This window comes from Dunckerocampus dactyliophorus, chromosome 14 (genome assembly GCF_027744805.1).
Source record: "Dunckerocampus dactyliophorus isolate RoL2022-P2 chromosome 14, RoL_Ddac_1.1, whole genome shotgun sequence".
Classification (NCBI taxonomy): Eukaryota; Metazoa; Chordata; class Actinopteri; order Syngnathiformes; family Syngnathidae; genus Dunckerocampus; species Dunckerocampus dactyliophorus.
In genome coordinates this window covers 3,884,178-3,904,896 of record NC_072832.1, presented here as the reverse complement: position 1 = coordinate 3,904,896, position 20,719 = coordinate 3,884,178, and the positions used below count along the sequence as shown (strand labels likewise).

At 40.7% G+C, this 20,719-nt stretch overlaps 1 protein-coding gene across 6 annotated transcripts in view; it reads right to left on the bottom strand.

Moving 5' to 3' along the window:
• The window catches only part of arid5b (AT-rich interaction domain 5B), a 154,577-nt gene that overhangs the window by 87,948 nt on the left and 45,910 nt on the right, over window positions 1-20,719 (bottom strand). For all 6 annotated transcript variants that reach the window (XM_054798655.1, XM_054798658.1, XM_054798656.1 and 3 more), the window contains one exon: window positions 6,897-7,131. In XM_054798655.1, the coding sequence (XP_054654630.1) occupies window positions 6,897-7,131 (235 nt within the window). The remainder of the gene's footprint in view (window positions 1-6,896; window positions 7,132-20,719) is intronic.

The window sequence follows — 20,719 nt, the reverse complement described above, 5'->3', positions numbered from 1 at the left end:
GATTTAAAGTTGACTCGCTTATCACACAAAAAAATGTGTAAACAGATACTGGAGCTGTACAATGTTAAGCTCATGAAACACAGTGGAACTCACAAGCCAGTGATAACAATCCAGACGACTGGACACCACATGATTGGTAGATATCAACAGATAATTAACATTTTATTCACGTCAAGTAATTCCTGGCTCCTTGCTTTGCAGCTGCTGTGTGTTTGAAGCAAACCAGAATTTCAACATTTACATAGATCCTTGTAAAGATCTCTGCGGGTTCAGATAACTTGTCATTTACAGTAGCTGTCTATCGTTCATTAATGCAAAATGGAGCTGGAACTTTTAATTCCACATTCTGAATCTAATGCGGTGAAGAAGGTCATCCATTTATCGTACCTTTTATTTGCTCCGAGCGTCCTTGGGCGCGATTCACCCGAGATTACCTCTGATGTACTTAATGGAAGTCCCTTTGGACAAAAGCGCCTGCTACGTTAATGTAACGTAATGCACCTAAAGCATAAAACATGAATTATGCAGGGCGGCCGAGTCCGTTCGCTACAGTTAGCTGATGGACACCCTGAATGCCAAACATCAATCTCAGTGTGCTGCGAGTGATTGAGCGCTCCCACCCTTGAATGATAATAGCTCACCTTCATTAACGTCACATCGGCAAAAATTCCATGAAAATGCTAATTTGTCCACAAAGCGCATTGATTATGCAGAATTACATTTGGTGTGTGTCACTGTATAAATATGGAAAGTCAAACAGCGGGAAGGAATTGGACACGTCCAATGCTAATGTGTCATTATCATGGTAGAAATATCCGTATTTGGCAATCATTTCACATTAACGTACAAATGCTGATTTGTCCACAATAGGATTTATGGAATATCTATACATGTATATCTATCTGCTCATCATTTGCTGCACAGGCAGTACAGTATGTACTGTATGTATGTATAACATACAGTAGCACCTGCTTTTGCATCAACAGTGTCAATATAACAAATCATATCTACATGTAACTCTATATGTCTACAAAATCCATATATTCTCATCGGCCCGTAGTATATATAGTATAAATCTGCATACAGTATGCCTCTATCTATAGAATCTATATATCAATCTATCCTCATTTGTCTATAGTATGAATCTAATGAGCGTTGATTGCATATCTGTATCACTATAGCATATATAGAATCTATACGGTATATTGATAACGCCATACTTTGTCTATAGCAGGGGTCACCAACGTGGTGCCCGCGGGCACCAGGTAGCCCCCCATGACCACATGAGGTGCCCGCAAGCCTGCTTTTCATTCAGGTTTTCAGTTAATAATGAGAGAACAGTAGAAAGAAATGCATTCTGAAATACAAATGTGAGTTGTGGACACCAGCATTTTGTTCATGTTCTGGTAAAACAAGCATATTCGCTTTGTTTGGGTTTAAAATAAGCTCTGAAAATAAATGTTACAAAAATGAGTAGCTCTTGGCCATTTTCATTTTGTAAAAGTAGCTCTCACAAGGAAAAACGTTGGTGACCCCTGGTCTATAGCATATATCTACTGAGCTACTTTATCATTTATAGAAACGCTGTAGCAGGGGTGTCCACAGTGCGGCCTGGGGGCCATTTGTGGCCTGCAGCTGTTTTTTTTTTATTGGCCAGAAACACATTCTAAAAATTTTTTAAAATTTTAATTTTAATTTTAAAATTAAAATTAAAATTAAAACTAAAAACAAAAAACAAGTAAAGTTGGATTTTTTCTGAAAATTAGGTTGGGGAAAATGTTATAATATTAAGAGAATAAAGTCAAAATATTATGGGAAGAAAATTTACAAGAAGAAAGTTTGCAAATTATATGTAAAAAAAAAAGCAATAGCAAAAATGGAAAAAACAGCAGAAATGTTAGAAGAATAATGTCAAATAGAAAATGTCAAAGATAAAAAGGGTATTGTAACAAGAAAATACTGTAGTAAATAGTAAAATGATATCCAAAGTGTATCTATATAAAGCGGATGTCACATCTGTGTATGGAAGCATGCATGTAGACTACAGTAGTATCCGTAGTCAAGACAGCAAGCTATAAAAATAGTGTCAAAAGTGAGTGCTCGTCTTTGTAGTTGAGTGTACAGTATTTCTTTCCGCCCACATGTGTACAGTTTCCTGTCTGACTCTTTTCTTCAGCGCAAACGCCGATGGTGAAACTCTTAAGCTTCAGCCTGGCCCACATGATGATGGCGAAGATGATGATGATGATGATGATGAGGCCAAGAGTCGGGAACACCGCGGACCATCATCACCATCATCAATCTGTCCTTCCAGTCCCAATCTGTGACCTTGTAGAATCCTGCGCTTCATCCCCACACACAATACGCTTCCTCGCCCCCCCTCTACCAGCGCCTTGTATTTCAAAGAAAACCTATTGAGTTATTTTGTGAGTCAGAGCTATTTTCACATGCTTACTTTATTTTTTTTTTTTTCTTCCCGCAGCTCTCGCTTTCTCGCAGCCCGACTGACTGACTGTCTCAGCAGATACAACTCTCCGACACTCCGCCTCATAGTATACGACCAGAAACCAATTTCGGCAGGCGGCAATAAAAAAAAGAGAGAGTGGGGGAGAAAAAAAATGAATCAGGCCAGTTCTCTGAGGAGAGATAAAGGGCCAGAATGTAAACTTGCCTAGTAAGCCATCCCCAGTGGATTGCACTGTAAAAAGAAAGCTTAATGTCCAAGATCAACTCAAACAGGCCAGTTTGCATCTCCTGATTAAAACAATGGCACTGATGATGATGTAAGCACTGCAGCACTTTCCACTCTGTACAGTATTATCTTCCATCTATTTGGAGAACATGTACTGTACTTACAGTACTTTACCTTATTCAAGTCAACTGGAGGAGATATGTACTACGTGTGCTGTTTTTATGTTTTCGCTGAGTGCTAGCTACTGTATGTAGCACGCTGCCCTGTCAAAACAGGGAGGCCGGCTAGCGTAGCTTAGCGCCAAGACTTAAAGGAAAACTGTCTCTCTTTTCTGTGTGTTCTAAACAGAGAAAAGCTGCTAGCACGAGGCAGTTAACAATGCAGGTAATGGGATTCACCTATTCCACATATAGAACCCTCCATTAACCACCTCTAAAACCCTCCAACAACCATATAGTGACAGATACATTCATGATAACATGTAATACTTACAGTATGTTACCCTGTTTTGGTCATTTTAAGCATTACCGGAGTTTAAAATAGCAACGAACGCTACTTCTGTCAACAGCAACAAAGAGTGTTTGCGCAAGCGCCGATGTGCAAAGGTCCTCTTGAAACTGCTGTGTTTATTATTACTTTATAATATTTATATCCTGTGACTTATCTTCAATTTTTCAAGGCCATAACATGCAGGAAAACTCATCAAAAATCACCAAAATTGACAAGCATGTCAGGTTTCAGGGGTTCCGAACACAAACCCTCAAAACTCAATCAGCAGTAGCCCTCCCTTAAACACTGAAAAACATTTGCCCCTGCCAGCAGTTTCACAAAATGTTGCAAAATTTGGTGGCGATGTCAATCATGACAGGATGCACAAAAACATCTCAAGAACCCACATTTCAAAACAAACAGAAAGTCGGCCAGTTTGGTTTCCACCGGAGATTTTGGGCGAAAACCAGGGGTTGTATTTCAACAAGCTAGTCCGAGGCACTTTGACCAAATGTGCCCAAATGAATATCACGGATACTAGACAGATGGGCGATGTTATATTGCGAAGGATTTTAGGCTGTTCCATAATTTGTGGCCGGGGCGGGGCAACAAACTTTGATGATCAATCAGATACTTTCCACTAAGCTGTAAACGTTAATCAATCAGTTCCACAAGGTCAAACCTTCATCCTAATTGGCACATATGATGAAGATGACACCTTGAAGCTATGCATTGGTTGCTTCCTGAATTCGTCTCAGCGCCACCCAGCGGCAAAACAGGAAATGGAATGCACACGCCCTCCGACTCACATGAACCCTGAGTTGCGTGGGGGTTTGAGGGCCCGTTCAACGCTGCTCACAGCTTTAGTTTTATTTGAATTCTTCTGTTTTCGTAAGATATTTTATACGCTTATTTTTAAAAAATGGTTGCATTTTGTTAGTTGCCGTGGTAGAATCCAGGTTACCACTGGCATGCTTTTATTTTGAAGTTGCTTTGCACTGAACAGGAAGTCACTGCGTGCCTGTTTGAATGCTGTGTAACTAGACAGTGGTTATGTGGCTGTTGTTGTTTCATTGCTTAGCGACAAAGAGGAAGTTAACAACACTAACACGTGTCGACATAAAAGGGCCCAACCCCTCTGGATCGCGAATGTTATATTTCGCCGTCAGTGTTAATGGGTTGTCGACATAAGCGGGTCCCACTGTACTCCAAAGGTCAAAGCTAAATTTTAGAAATATTACGCCAATCAATTCTCCGCCTCACACTTTAAAAGTCACAGCTGTTGATGCAGCAGGACAGCAGCGAAGGTCACTTGTTTCCCAAATTAATCACTTTGCTGCCGTTTTTGTGGCCCACTTATGACTTATTAATGAAGTGACCCAGCACTTATGCCCCGTGTAACAGATGTTACACCTTTTTTTTTTTGTAAATAAAATATGTTGTCTGTGAGACAAAAATACATAACAACATGCTTAACTCACATTGGCAGCCTGCCAGGAAAAGTTATGGGGTGGGGGGGTTGTGGGGGGGATAAAGAAAAGCGGGAAAAGAAAAGAAGCAGTTTCCCTTGACAACAATGGCACACATTATTGCTTTTTAGCTGGGAATAGTTTTGCGGGCGAGCTGCGGTTATATTGCTGCAGTATCCTGTTGCGGGGGGTGGGGGTGGGGGGGTGCAGGGGAACAATCTCATTCCTCTCGCAGAGCTCCAGATGAGAATAACAAACAGCGAATACATCATTCAGGTAATATACTGAGCGGCCTAAATCCAGTAAAGAGCATGCGTCTACTGTATATCATACAACATCGGTCAGTCAGGACACGCAGGCATTCTACACAGAATTAAACACTCACGGACGCTACCTCGGGTTTTTTTCATGTAATTTTACATATGTGATGTGCTGGTGCATGAATATTTCATTGCGGCATTGCAGTGGCATGTATTAATATTTCTATGCAAAGCCTCGCATTTCCTCCGAGCGATCTCGCTCGCTTCCTCGCTGACACAAGCCCAAAAACCACAGATAAATGGCCGCACGTCACCCCGGTTATGGGCGTGCAGTGTTTTGTGCGCCCATTTGTGTGTACGTGCGCGTACACTCCCGGGCTTGAGCCTCTTCTGCTGAGTGGGCAGATTCTACAATCCCACCGGACTGCCGAGTGCATTCTAGAGAGAGCTTGATGGAGTCGTTATTGTTAGTAATGCGTACACACCCAACCTGGTTATTACACCTGCAAATCTCCACCATTTGCAGAAAAAAAAATTGCGGAAAGCCGCTATTTGTAGCGTGATATCATTTAAGAAGCAGTTTGCTCCAAACAAGAGGCAGAAATCCCACGCACACTACACACAAACTGTATTGATTTCCTGAATAACAACAAAGCATCTCGCATTGATCCGCCGGTTCTTTTTGTATTTGAGATGTGAGCAATGTCGAGTAATCAAGGGCGCGCACACACACACACACACACACACGCACACACACACACACACACACACACACACACACACACACACACACACACAATGAGGCTTGTTCTCCTTGGACGATCCCAAGCCATCAATATGAAAGCCGATACAGAGACTTGTTTTTCAATGCAAAAGGCTATTATTATGAAAATAATTACGGATTTCAAAAGATGTACCTGCGATAGTGTTTTCAGCCTTTTAGCTGCACTTCAGCGGCCTGTTAATAATCAGCATTAGGCCTTACATCACAGCCGTGAAAGAGCAAGACGCTATGTTCTTTCCGATTATTAGATTATTGTACTCAGATTGTTTCCTATTAGGACGGCATGAGTCATGGGCCGCTTTACGTCTGATGGAGTACAACGCTGCTTGACACCCGATTGTGTACGTGGCAAACATAGTCACAACTTGGTGGCGCGATAGTTTCAGTTTCAGTTTCGAGTAGTTACTGAGGAACTAATGACTAAGGCACATAAATTTGGACTAGTTACTGATTAACTAATGAGTACCTAAAGAGTAGTGGTGGGTTAGGTAGGCATAAAGTGGAAATATTAGAAAAAGAAAAAGACGTTATGTGTTTAAAGTCGTAATATTCTGAAACACAAAACAAGTAATAAAGTTGTCATTTTTCTGAAAATTAGGTCGCGGAAAAAGTTATGTATAATGAGGGAAAAAAAGTCACAATTTTTCAAGCATAAACTTAATATTATGGGGAAAATAATGTCATTTTGACAGCATAAAGTGGAAATACAAAAAATACAAAAAATTATTTTTTATAAGTTGTAATAATATGAGAAACAAAGACAACAAAACAAAGTTTGGTTCGGGGGGAAAAGTTATATAATATGAGAATAAAGTCATAATATTACGAGACAAAAATTTGTGAAGCTTACTTTCAGTAGATTGGGGAAAAAGAGCAAAGACCAAAGTTCATACTGGTAATAGGCTTTTTCACCTACAGGCATATCATACAGTATATGACGTCTTAGCATACCTACTGTACATGTGTTGCTTTACAAAATATCAATGTGGCCCTTGCATCCTTTCATTTTTAACTATGTGGCCCTCGCTTGAAACAGTTTGGACATCCAGTGCTAAAGGGTAATCAATAACTCAATAACTTGCAAAACCAGCCAAAAGACAGCATACATCACATGATTTAACGCATTCTCCATCAGCTGCCGTGTTGTACACTCTTGTATTTAAGCAGTATTTGTTGTTTTTCAGAGTAAAACAGCGACTCACCGAGGTGGGCCCTCTCCCTCTGGACGTCCTTGAAGTTGAGGCCGCTGGTCAGCGTGCTCTCTCTGTAGCGGTGCAGCGCCTCCCGGCGCCCGTTGGTGCCCAGCTCGCGCAGCACCGACGCCTTGAGCGGCTCCGCCTTCAGCCCGTGGGCCCATCCCGAAAAGTCCGGTACCGCCCATTTGACCAGGTCGTGGAGGCGCACAATCACCTTCTCGGTCACGGCGATGACCTCATGCTAGAGGGGTCGAAAGGAAAAATACAGTTTTAAAAATACTACCTTTATACATTTAACAGAAATCAGGTTCTCCTAGTAACAGTTCCCAATGACTGATTTGCTTTCTTCTTGCATACAGTATACATGCACTGCCCATAGCATTCGGTACACCTGCACAATCTAGTTAGATCCACTACAAGATCTACGGTACAGTAAAGATCTGCTGTACAGTAAAGATCTGCTGTACAGTAATCCCTTGTCTAGCGCTGTTACTTGGTTCCAGACCCGGCCGTGATTTCTGTAAGTAGGATTCCTTATTTTGTGAATTCTTTATAAATGTAATCTTTTCATGGTTAAACCTGTTTACGACCTACTAAATACTTTTTTTTACATAATCAGAACCCTCAAGACATGAAATAACAGCCCTATAGTCGGGCACCTTCACACTCGTATTACCCAATACAATAGACATAGTAAGCCAAAGTAAGCCATTTAAAACATATATAAGACACATGCTCGTGTGTGTTGCTGTAAATGTGTTCCAGTGCAACGGGAGCTGAGTCGTGGGCCCACAGGAAGTGACGTCTGGGATTCAGAGTTGAGTTTTTAAGCTTGGTTACAACTGCAACGTAGTTGTAAGCAAGGTAGCTCGTGTTGGGGATTATTGTGCCTGCTGTGAGATCATTCAAACCTGATGCTTGTGTGTCTCACTGAACATTACGGTAACATTACTGACACCTAGTGACCAGTGTAGAAACACCACATACTGTATTATCCCAGCGTCTTGAAAGCATCTTGAATGCCTTATATTTACCTCCGAGAGGCGTTTATCTCTTTGTCTGTGTTCAAAATAACTTAAAAAGTTCTGAATGGATTTGGATGAAATTTTGAGGAATTGTCGGAAATGGAATATGGAAGAGCAGATTAAATTTGGGGGGTGATCCGGATCACCCTGTGGATCCAATAATTTTTCAAAGGATTCTTTACCATTTCAAGATAGGACCATTTTCGCTGTTGTGCATATAACGCCACAAAAACTGGTCTGTTTCCAACAGGTTCTACAAAATCTCAAAGACTGATCCAAAATTATTATTTTGTTCACATTATGGGGGGGAACTATGGTGCTTGGCGGAGGTCTGCGCTCTCCGAGTGCTTGTATTTTAGTTTATTTAGCCACTTTTATGCTTCAAAATGCTTAATTTAGGCAAAAAAATATATAAAATTAGCTTAAATACGCTTCTTTTTTTATACTAATAATTTGCATAACAGCATTTTTTATTTATTTTTGAAAAATCGTGACAGACTGAAGCCGCAAAAGTCAAAGCACAAAGTGGTGAGGGATTACTGTACACATTAAGAATTCTTCCTTTATGATAGATAATGCTTGGAAATAAATCCAGACCGCGGACACACGGAACTAGAAGGCTTGTTGCTGTGTGGAGCACAACGTCATCACTATGAACAGATGTCTCATTTTGATGCCGGTTGGCCGATATTATTGGACATTATTAATTAAAAGTGTTTTGCGTTAACATTTACGGGTGTCTAGAACGTATTTATTGGATTTACATTGTTTCCAATTTTTTTCCATTTTTGTACGATTTGCTTTTAGATGGACCCTTTGGAACGGGTTAACGATGCAAACAGAGGTTCCGCTGTGGAATATATCATATATTTTGGCATTCTCAACAATACAGAGACTCAAGAGCTTAAGTCTAATTGCCGAATTCAACATTTAGTGATTTTATGATGTTTACGGCATTGGGAGCGTTTGTTTTATCGTCCACTGCTGCATTCCGGCATGTACTGCAACGTTGTGTTTGGCAAACTCGTGTGTGATTTTGAATTTAATGATGCCTTGTAAATGTAATTTTATGCTGCTGGCATTTGCTGCTGGAATAACTATAAATGTATATTTAATTTGATAGGGCAGCAAAACAACTCTCAGTGCGGTCGTACATCACTACAAACCACAATAATAAACAGCGTTGAATTAACAGAACTGAAAACTAAAAAAAAGGAGTTTTTTGGCTGCGACTCAGGAACGGAGTACCTAATGTTACGGCCGGTAACTGCGAGACAGTGATTGCAAATCGTAGGGACTAGAAGAAATATGATTTATCGCACCGAGGAAGCACTGGATAAACAGAATGCTATGCGCCAGTGGTCTTGCTGACACCCGAATAAATACGCATAAAGTGACACTGTGAGGAAAGTATCATTGTAAATCTCAAGCCACGACGCTCAGCGAAGATGAATCGAGCTTTTGTGTACATAAGATTTGCTTCCCATCCCTGTGACAACTAAGAAGAGGATTCAACCTTTTTATGTCGTTTAATAAGTGGAGAAATTACAAGTCCAATGGAAGTGAGCAGATTTGTTCCCCATCTGAAGGCCTAATAGCTGGCGTGCTTGTTGTCGTGCACCGGAATATGCCCATTAGACAAACATGGGAGTCTGGAGGACAGATGTGCTCGGGTAGAGGAATATCATCTGTCATGTCTGATTCAATACTGCCAATGAGGCACTGAAGCAATATAATAATAATCATAAATATAGAAGATTAAGTTCTTTGTAACGGTAAATGTACTTCAGCTGTGAATTGTTGTGTGCTTTACAAGCGAGCTGCAATTTTAATGCTGCTCAAGTCACTTTTATTGCCATTGCGCCGAATTTCATCTTTTCTTTTCATGCAGCACAAATCTCCTTGAGCCAGCAAATCCCAACACGAGTGAACGCTTGGCGACGGCGGCGAGGAATATATAAAAAAAATCAAACTAGTTCTCAGGCGATGCTGTCACATCTAAGGATAACACAGTAAAAACATACGGATCATATATTTCACCTGTGAAAACGCTGATCAGGTACCGGCGATACGTGGAAAAGGTCAACACTTGCCCCATAAAACACCCGCCCTGCTTAATTTACCCATTTATAGGCACGGCTCTGCTTGTGCCAAATCTGGACAAAAGTATTGGGGCACACTGCGATTCAACCGACGGGAAGTGAAAAGTTGCATCCACCAATCTGGGCAGACTTTGGAGTGTCTGTGGGAGTTTCTGGTCTCTAGTTCATCCCAAAGGTGTTCTTCCGCACCAAACTCATCCAAGGATGCCTATACACGCCTAGCCTTCTAGGCTGTGGGCACTGGGGACAGAAAACGAGTTGTGTTCATGGTGATGAAGAACTGAGATTCAGGGTGGGTTCGATTCCTGGCCAGGTTTGCTTCAAGAAGGGCAACTGGTGTAAAAATTAAGCCAAAAACCATTCATGAGGCTGACTTACTGCGGTGACCCCTGACAAGGAAAAAGCTGAAAGTGGAAAAGGCTTCATTGCTGCACACTTTTTTTTTTTTGCCTTTTTACACAATTTTTTTTAAATTATTTTAAAAATATAGAAAAATATATATTTTTTTAATCAAATCTGCATCATTTTCTTTTTCAGTGTGCACCTTTACCATCATCCATCCATCTTCTTCCGCTTATCCGAGGTCGGGTCTCGGGGGCAGCAGCCCAAGCAGGGAAGCCCAGACTTCCCTCTCCCCAGCTACTTCGTCCAGCTCCTCCTCCAGATCCCGAGGCGTTCCCAGGCCAGTTAAGAGACATAGTCTCTCCAACGTGTCTTCCCTGAGGCCTCCTACCAGTCGGACGTGCACTGAACACCTCCCCCGGGAGCCATTCCTCCAATACAAATCTGATAATGCTGCTCAGCATGTGCCGGAAAACCCCCCGTTTTCCCTCTTCTCCATGTCTACTCATGTCTGTCTATAAATCTGCCCCCTTTTAACCATTAAATGTCACATGTTCATCCTGGATTTCAGCCGCTTTTCTGCGAAAGCAAAGCACACACTGTAAAAACAAACTTCCCAGCTTCTCCCCGAGTGCTCTGTCCAAACAATTACCCATATTCAGTTCTCACATTAAGCTGCGAGAGTGCAGCCATATCAAATCCCCGCCAGTTTGAGACAGTATTGCCTTATAAAGGAAAAGCCTGCGAGGGATGGCTTGATATAGCCGTGCCTCCCTCCCTCCCTCGCTAAGTAAAAACATCAAACATGGCTTTTCGCTCGTCTTATAATGAGCTGTCTTCGGCTGTCAAGCGATGGCGGGTGGCTGTAACCGGCTTTCTGTGCGATGAAAAACGGACCGCTGGTTGTGCTTCGGGAGGAAGCAGCAGCAGCAGCATGCCATTTGAATAATGCGGAGTGAACAGTAAATAGCATTCAGCCCGCAAGCCCAAAGCCTCATTGTGCTTCATCTGCTCAAACTGTACGTTTGATGCAATCCCCTTTGAACACAAAGCAGTATAATAACACGCTCTATTCATCACATCGGCAAGTAATTAAAAAGCACAGCAGAGCAGAGAGTGTACCATATTGCTACTACGCTTTTTTTTGTGCATTGCACGTATATTAATCATAACGTTGTGTTTGCAGATCCAGTTTGGAGACGTGTTTGGCCTGAGAGCAAAGCGCAACAGGTGAGAGCAATTCAGCAGCTGTCAACACACTCCCCCAAATATAATCAGCCCATGAACACAGGCCGGAGGCTGGAAAAACAGGTTAAATCCATTAGCTGCGCCATAATATTTTGTCTTCGGCAGCCGGCTTTAGAGCTGCAAGTCAGGAAAAGCTTGAGATAGTTTGCACGAGTCGGGAAGTTTGATTGAGAAATGTTTAAGGAAATGAGTCGAGGTCTGCCAGTGAGTCAGTTACTGACAAGCGAGGGCATCAACGGCTGCACGCTGCCTGATGTAACCCTGATAAGAAGTGGAGGCAAAAAAAAGAAAAAAAGACGATTTATCACTTTGCCAATTTATCTTCTTGCTGTGCGAAATGAGGGAAAGATGCCCAATATGAGCATGTAAATCATTTCAAAACCTCAAAAACAAAACAAAAAAAGAAAAGCCAATCCATTCACCACCACGTAAAACTAACACAGAGAGATTTATTTGCAGCCGAGAAGACGGAAAATAAATGTTTGACATTTCTGGTCGAGTTCCAGCAAATCATTGACGAAGCAACGCAAGGGGAATAAATGAACACTTTCAAAGGCATGACGTGTCTTTTTCACAGTAATAAGGGCTTAGATATCTAAAATGAAAGTTAAATGTGCTTATTAGTAACTACAAAGGCCTTTTATGTTGTCGGGCCCGCATACAGTCAAGTTCAAGGATGCAAAGGTTGTGGGAGTGGTACATATTGGAAATGGAAGAGCTTCATTTAGTTAATAGTAGGGGTGACACCAGATATCCAACTCACGAGACGAGACGATGGACGAGATTGGGTCCACAGGAACAAGACGAAACGAGATGTTAACAATGATTTTGAGAAAAGCACAACGAAAAAATATCACTGGACTGGAAATGTTCATTATCCCACTAACTGACGCTAAATCATATTATTGTCAACGTTTTTTTAGTCCAAATAAAGCCCTGATTTTATAATATACTGTAATAATAATAATAATAATAATCATTAGTGATGCTCCCATCGGGGTTTTATGTTGCCGATTCAGGCACCCGTCCGTCATTCATGATTCAGATCGTCCGATACCGATCCGAATCACATGGATTAACTGTACATTTTGCAATTGATGTATGATGAGTGCTATTGGCCAGGACCACCGTTACACAATTCCAAGGGCCCCTGGCAAATAGGTAATTATTAAAACATCAACTTCTGGGCGTTTTGTTTTTTGTTGTTGTTGTTTTGCTTGTATTTTTGTGAAAAGATTTTTGTACTATTTGACACAAACCTGAATTTAATTTGATGCATGTTTTGGTGGAATGCGAATACCTGAGATATAAACTGTTCATCCTTCCATCCACTTTCTATGCCACTTATCCTCATTAGAGTTGCGGGGGTATGCTGGAGCCTATCCCAGCTGACTTTGGGCGAGAGGCGGGGTACACCCTGGACTGGCCGCCAGCCAATCGCAGGGCACATACAGACAAACAATCATTCACACTCACATTCACACCTATGGACAATTTAGAGTCGGGAGGAAGCCGAAGTGAATTCAACACCTAATAATGAAAAAATGCTAAGAGTTGACGCAATTATTCCTTGACCCTTTGGTGAGCTACGCAAAAACACCTGGCGAGCTAGAAGACCCCTGTCACAGTATCACCATCATAAGCGGAGTTATGGTCGCCACAGTACTGTTGTCAATGTTGATGGTGATTAACGGGAATCTTGTTAGATTGGAAGATATGGCTTCAAATCTCCGTTTGTGTGGAGTTTGCATGTTCTCCCGTGCGTGCGTGGGTTTTCTCCAGGTACTCCGGTTTCCTTCCACATTCCAAAAACATGCACGTCAGGTTAACTGGAGACTCTAACTTGTCCATAGGTATGAATGTGAGTGTGAATGGTTGTTTGTCTATATGTGCCATGCGATTTGCCTGGCGACCAGTCCAGGGTGTACCCCGCCTGTCACCCAGACTCAGCTAGGATAGGCTCCAGCATACCCCTGCTACCCTAGTAAGGACAAGCAGCATCGAAAATGGATGGATCAAGGGTGCAGACAAGTCTGAAAATCTATGTGTTCTGATCTGACAAATCTTAAGTAACTTTGACAAGGAAGTGTTCTGAATCTGAACTCTAATCTAATAATTACAACATTAGCATTGCAAATGGTGAGCCGAAAATGGAGGAGAATGTCAACATCAAGCTAGCACGAGGGTGTGGAGGGGGAGGAGCAAGCTGATGTAGAATACATAATCAAGGCTTTATTGTGCCAAAAATAGACATTATTATGGACATCCCAGTTACTCGCATTTATTGGCTATTCATGGTTGGTCTCGAAAGATAACCCCCTGCAGGAATAGCGGGGATCTACTGTATGCCGAAGGCCAATAAAAAAAAGGAGCTGAGCGTCAAAAATGACCCCCGAGCCACACTTTAGACACCCATGAGGTGTACTGATTTCAGAGATACTTTAGTTTAAATCCATCCATACATCCATCCATCCATCCATCCATCTTCTATGCCGCTTATCCTCACTCGGGTCGTGGGTGTATGCTGGAGCCTATCCCAGCTAACGTCGTGCGAGATGTGTCATACAACCTGGACTGGTCGGCAGTCAATCACAGTGTTTTTCATATTACAACTTTTAAAAAATAACATTTTTTCTTGAATATTTCAACTCTATGCTACTAAAATGACGCTATTTTCTCTCATATTATAATATATAATATTGATTTTACACTCGGAACATTATAACTTTTTCCGCAACCTAATTTTGCAAAAACTTTGTTTTGTTTTACATAATATTACGACTTAAAAAAAAAAAAATGTCTTTTTCTTTACTATTTCAACTTCACGCTACTAAAATGGTGTCATTGTTTCTCAGATTATCACGTTATTTTCGTAAAATTACCACTTTTTCTCATTAGATTACAACATACGCTACTAAAATGGTGTTATTGTTCCTCAGAATATCACCTGGTTCTCGTAAAATTACAACTTTTTCCTATTAGATTACAGTTACGCTACTGAAATGGTGTTATTGTTCCTCAGAATATCACCTTATTCTTGTAAAATTACGACTTTTTCTCATTAGATTACAACTTTTTTTCTCTTAATATTTTCACTGTATTCTTGTAAAATTACTGCTGATTTTCAAATTTTTGCTCTTGTTGTTTTTTTCTTTGAGTTATCTTGTTCAATTATATTCTTAGAATGTGCCTCGGGCCAATAGTAAAACAGCCGCTGGCCGCAAATGGCCCCCGGGCCCCATTCTGGACACCCAGTTTGGCTACAAATTCATTCCGACTTTGAAAAATAAGATCGTCACTACCAGCCGCAGAGAGGAATCAATTTCTTTTGCAATTCTAGGGGCAAGAACAATGGCATGCAGTGGCTCAACCCAGTGGAGAACTTGATGAATCAGAGTTTCTTCTTCATGAATATTTGGGATATCGAAGGAAAAACTTTGACCTGTGCTCTGCACGCAAAATGTCCCCTATCAATTGTTTGTTTCCTGGTGGGACAAGATAATTGAAAGGTGGTAATATCTGGCTGGACAAACTGATTAGTGCAGATTGCTTGTTCAAATATGAACAGAAGGTTGTGAAAGTCCTGTCAAGTCAAGTCATGCCACTGCAGCTGTTATGGCCAAGGACAAAAAGGTTGGCCCCAGCTGCATTCATCCACATCGCGGGGGTCTTCCACTCGGATTTTCCCATTCAAAGATGTACCCGACAACCTCGGGGGCTTCACTCCGCCCGTCCGCACTGCGCTGTCGTTTCCAGTTAGCCTGCGGATAGTTTAGCAACGCGTCAGACAGCGCCAGCAGGCAGGCCACTTGATAATATAGGTCAGATGACTGCCAGCCCACAGCCGAGAGGTGACGCTCCACTTTGTCGTTTTAGGAACACTTCCTGCATGCACACACACTTACACAGACCACTTGTGCGTGTGTTAATGTACACACACCTTGTTTGGACGTCCTCTATGCACACGCAGTAGACTAACCTTGAGCTAACATGCAAAATGGAAGCTGGACGCCGCACATTGTGCCTCCCATTCTTCCATCAATTATTCATGTTATTACTGCAGCAGCATGATAACATTACTGAGGGACTTTTACTGCTTTGACAGCACATAATGCGCCGCAAGTGGAGTAAACACGCTTGTGGTGCTAAAGTGTAGATAACTTATTCCGGGGCCAACCGCAAACCCCCCTCCCAGCGATATCACTCAAATTAAAACTGGCAGGAATACGGGTCGCTCATTTCAAAAATAAAAACATGATATTCCCATCTCTGGACTTAGTCAGCAAAACACCTTGAGATACAGTATAAGCTTCACTTGACTATTTTGCGGGAGCAGCCCGAAATGTCATCTTAACACCGCTCAAGATGCCGTGCAACCTCCAATATCGGCTAATATCAAAATGCTAACAGTGCTTATGACTCATACTCATGTAGTGTAACTACATTTATGCTCATACTATTTATACTACTCCTTTAATCTCGTAAAATTGCAAGTATTTTCTCCAAGTATTACACATGTATTCACATAGTGCAACTTTTTGCGTGTAATATTACATGATTACATAATCAAAAATCCTTTTTCTCATGATAGATACTATGACTTGTTTCTGCAAAATATTTAGACTTTTGTCTCATAACATACTGAATGTAAGTAATAGAAGTCTCAACTCTCTTCTGTTAATATTTCATATATTTCCTGGTAATGGGCCACCCTGCTTGGCTGCTGCCCCCACGACCCCATCTCGGATAAGCGGTAGAAGATGGATGGATGGATTTAGATGGATGGATGAATGGATATTACCTTTTTGAATAATAACAATACTGTGAAAAAGTTTTAGAAAAGTACATAATAAATTATAGTTTGTTCTTGTAATATTTCAGATTTTGTTCTTGTGAAATTACAACATTCTTCCACATATTATGCCTTTTTTCTTGTCATCTATCAGTATTTATCATGAAATTACAATTTTATTCTGGTAATACAATATTTACTTTTTTTCTTGTAATATTACACTTTTTTCACATATGATGACATTTTTCTTATTACCAACTTTTTCTTGTAATATTTCATTCATCCTTTTCTCACGAACATTTTCTCCACATAATGTTATGGCCTTTTTCTTGTCATCTATAATTTTTTTATCCTAAAATTATAACTATATCTTAATACATTTTTCCCCATAATATTACAAGTTTTTCTTTGTACTATTACGACTTTTTCAGAACAATTTCATGGCTTTTTTCTTGTCATCTATCAGAATTATCTACCTTAGAAAACACACAGAACCTGCTCTGTCGCGGTGGTTCTATTTGTGCTTCTATGGTTATCATCACAATTTTCCTTTTTGCCATCACTAGTACAATCCTAGAATCGCAAGTCCCGTCCGTCCTTTTCCAGCGGGAGCTCCTCACCATCCCTCGGACAGGACTTTGGGGGTGGGTATTGGGGGGGGGGGGCGGCTGCTGCTCTCAGTGGGTGGGTGTCTTTCTATACGGGGGCGACTACACACACGTACATGCACACATACAGGGAAGCTGCTGTCATGCTGGGAAGGCTTCAGCCTGCTGCCTTCCCAGAGGTCAGCGCAGGAATTCCTGAGGCCAGAGGAGATTAGTAATTGAGTAATGGACATGGTGACATGGACAATAAGGAGACAGAGTAGGAGAAGAGGGAGATATGGGAGGGCTGAGGAGTATGAAACACAATATGAGTTCATTATCTACCTCCCCTCCACATGACTGAAAAATTATCGCATATAATGTTGTGCACCGGGGCTTAATGCATGCAGTTTATTCATATGCATAGAAGTTGCTGTATTATCTGCAGGGGCACTGAACTCATCTTTTATTCACTGATTCCATTAGGAGATTGCTCTTACAAGCTGATGTATGAACTTCCCTTTCAAAGACACAAGCAGCAAAGAGGAAATACGGCTCCAAGTTTTCAAAGGCTTTGTCAAAGAGGGTGAGGCATCCATCCTTGTTGGGTGACGCTGCATTAAAAAAAAAAAAAAATGCTGCGTCAGCCTTCTTGGAATCTCTGCAGCAGCTTTGTAGCCTGGAGTTTTAACAGCCCTGATTCCAAGAAAGCCTAATGTGAAAATAAAAAAGGAGAGCGTTTCTCCTCCAAAGGTTATAATAACCGTCCTGAGAGGCCGCCAGCCCGTGGAGTTTGTTGTTTGCCAGTCTGACTGGTTTGTCACTGAAACACAACTACTTTATTCTCATTAGATCTTTTCACATACTATGCATAATATTTCGGCTTTTCCGCATATTACGTCTTCTTTCCTTGTGATGTTGACATTACGCTCAGAATTTCGTGTTTTTTTGTCATAAAATTACAACTTTGTTCTTGTACTACAACAACTTTTTTCCTCATATTTTTCAATCATAAAAATATAACTCAGTTCTGGCATTTCAACTTTTTCCTCGCCACTTCATGGTTCAAATTGCGCTGCTTCACTCCATCACAGTTTTTCAAATAAATGAATCCATAAATGATCACTGCTTTGTGGTCTTGAATCAAATGTGACGCATCACTGGCCTAAATTACGCATTGTCAAGCATAAAAATGGCTAAACAAACAAAAATACAAATATCAGGCATTCAGAAGACGCATTCAAGTAGTCCACACTGGTCACTAAGCGTCGACCATGTTACGTTGATGAGACATTAGCCTCCGCAGGAAGTACGCTGTCCAGAAAAAAGGAACTCTCCAAATGCTAACGTATGAGTCTGTCTGTCTATGTCTTATTTATGTCTAATATGTCTTATTTTTTGTTATGTCGCCTATATTGGGTAATGCGAGTGTAAAGGTGCCTCTAGGGGTGTTATTTCATGTCTGGAGGGCTCTAATAATGTTAAAAAACGTATTTAGAAGGTCGAAAACAAGCTTTCTATGCTCTAAATATTCCATTTCTAAACCAATTAACCACAATAAATGAGACATTACTGTATATGATTTTTTTCCGCATTACAATATAATCTTTTCTTGTAATAGAGGGTGTGTCTGGATGTATAATAAACACATAATACAAAAAAGTTCATTGCTAAATTAATATAATGCTACGCCCAAAGTCAGCTGGGATAGGCTCCAGCATAACCCTGTGACCCTAGGGAGGCAAATGGATGGATGGATGGATGGATGGATGCTATTAATAAATACATACATATTTAAAAGAATTAAGTCATTTAAAATGTATAAAGATAAGATAAATTATCTATAATAAATTGAATATATTATTTATAAGAAGTAAAAATATATTAAAATTCATAAATACATTTTTAAAATTATATATGTATTTATTTTTTTATCTTATTTATTTTTTATTTATTTTTTATCTATTTTTTTCCGCTTATCCTGGTCCGAGTTGCAAGTGCAGCAGTCTCAGTATAGAAACCTAGATTTACAATTATTATTTTTACTTTTTTTATTTGCTGTATTAGAAAAGCCTTTTTTCCCTTAGTGTCCTTTACAGAGATATAACCAATTTGTATCATAAAAATAGAACTGAGTTCTAATAATATGTCAACCTTTTCCTCATAATATTACATCTTTTTGCTTGTATTTATGGCTTTTTATTTGCTCCAAGCTATCTATAAAGCCTGGCGTAAATGACAATGACAAAAAAGAAAGCGGCATGGGAAAGTCTTGCGAGTGTTGACAAAAGCAGAGGCTGCAGGAACCTATCATTACAAGAACAAAAAGAATTAAAAGATTGTGAAAGACAAAGTGTGGAGAAAAGGCTGGGGGGGGGAGAAAAGCAACCAAAAGCAGAGTTCATATTTTTATAGCCTTTGAAGTTGAGTGTATTCCATTGGAAAGGTTTTAAATTACACTATCCTAAAAAGCTGGTAATAATTTACATGCTATTTCAGCAATGGCGAGGAATTCACTTGAGGGCAGCGTTCTGAGTTAATGACTTGTTCTGCGGCGCAGGCGTGCACATTAACCAAGCGCCCCACCGCCAACACCACCACCTCTGAATTCCTGCCGTTGTCGCATGCGTGAGGAGATGTTTTGCTATATAATGCACACGACAAGCAAGCGACACACACAAAGATCACTGTGTCGCATCGCATTCACACTCATTTATTCAACACCAACACCTTATGCATCAAAACGCTGCACAGCTAAGCCACTTACTTCGCTAGTATGTACTGTATGTCCCACATGCCCGAATTAGTCATTCAGGGCATCACCCCCCACCCCCTCAGGAAAAATCAAAGAAGCAGCAAATGAATACAATCTAATTTGCCTACAAGCTGGCTTCTGGAGCACACGCATGGACTACTGCCATGTTGTGAAGAAACGGCCCTGGATGTATGCCAAAGAGCTTTCCACAGCAATCAATACAAGCCTACTGCTGCACTCCTAGCCTGTCACTGTGCATGTTTGTGTGTGTGAGAGAGGTCAGAAGAAATCAAAGGTGATTATAATAGCGCATTAACTTGACGCAATCCAAGAATACACCCACCGGCTGCAACATTAGCTACACCTGCACCATCTAATGAGATTCCATACAAGAAAATAACCACTAACAACCACCATGTACTCCGACAGGCATCGTCCAAGTATTTATATGCACATTAAACGCTCATTGGCCAAATAATAAGGTCAAAAAACATTTCTAGTCACTTGAGATTCTTTTTTAACACTGAAAATGCTTTGTAAGACATGCTAGAGTACATGTATTAGGCAGGGCAAGGCAAGGCAAGTTCACAGTATTTATAGAGCACAATTCACACACTATGTAATTCAAAGCTCTTTACAGAAAAGAAGGCTAAGATCCCTTCATAAAATCATTCCATAAAAACATCAAATCATTCTAAAATCATTGCATAAAATTCCATAAAGCATTCCATAAAAAAAAGACAAATAATTAAATGAAAATTAAGAATGAAGAGTGCAGGTAAAATACTTTCAGCTGTCAAATGCAAAGTGGAATAGAAGTGTTTTCAGCCTGGATTTGAAATTGAGGATTGTCGCACATCTCCTGGAAGACTGTTCCAGATTTTGGCAGCATTAAACTGAAACGTAGCCTCATAGTGTTTAGTCCTGATTCTGGGCACCCGCTGAGGCCCCTCCTCGAGCTTCTCATAGCCCGAGATG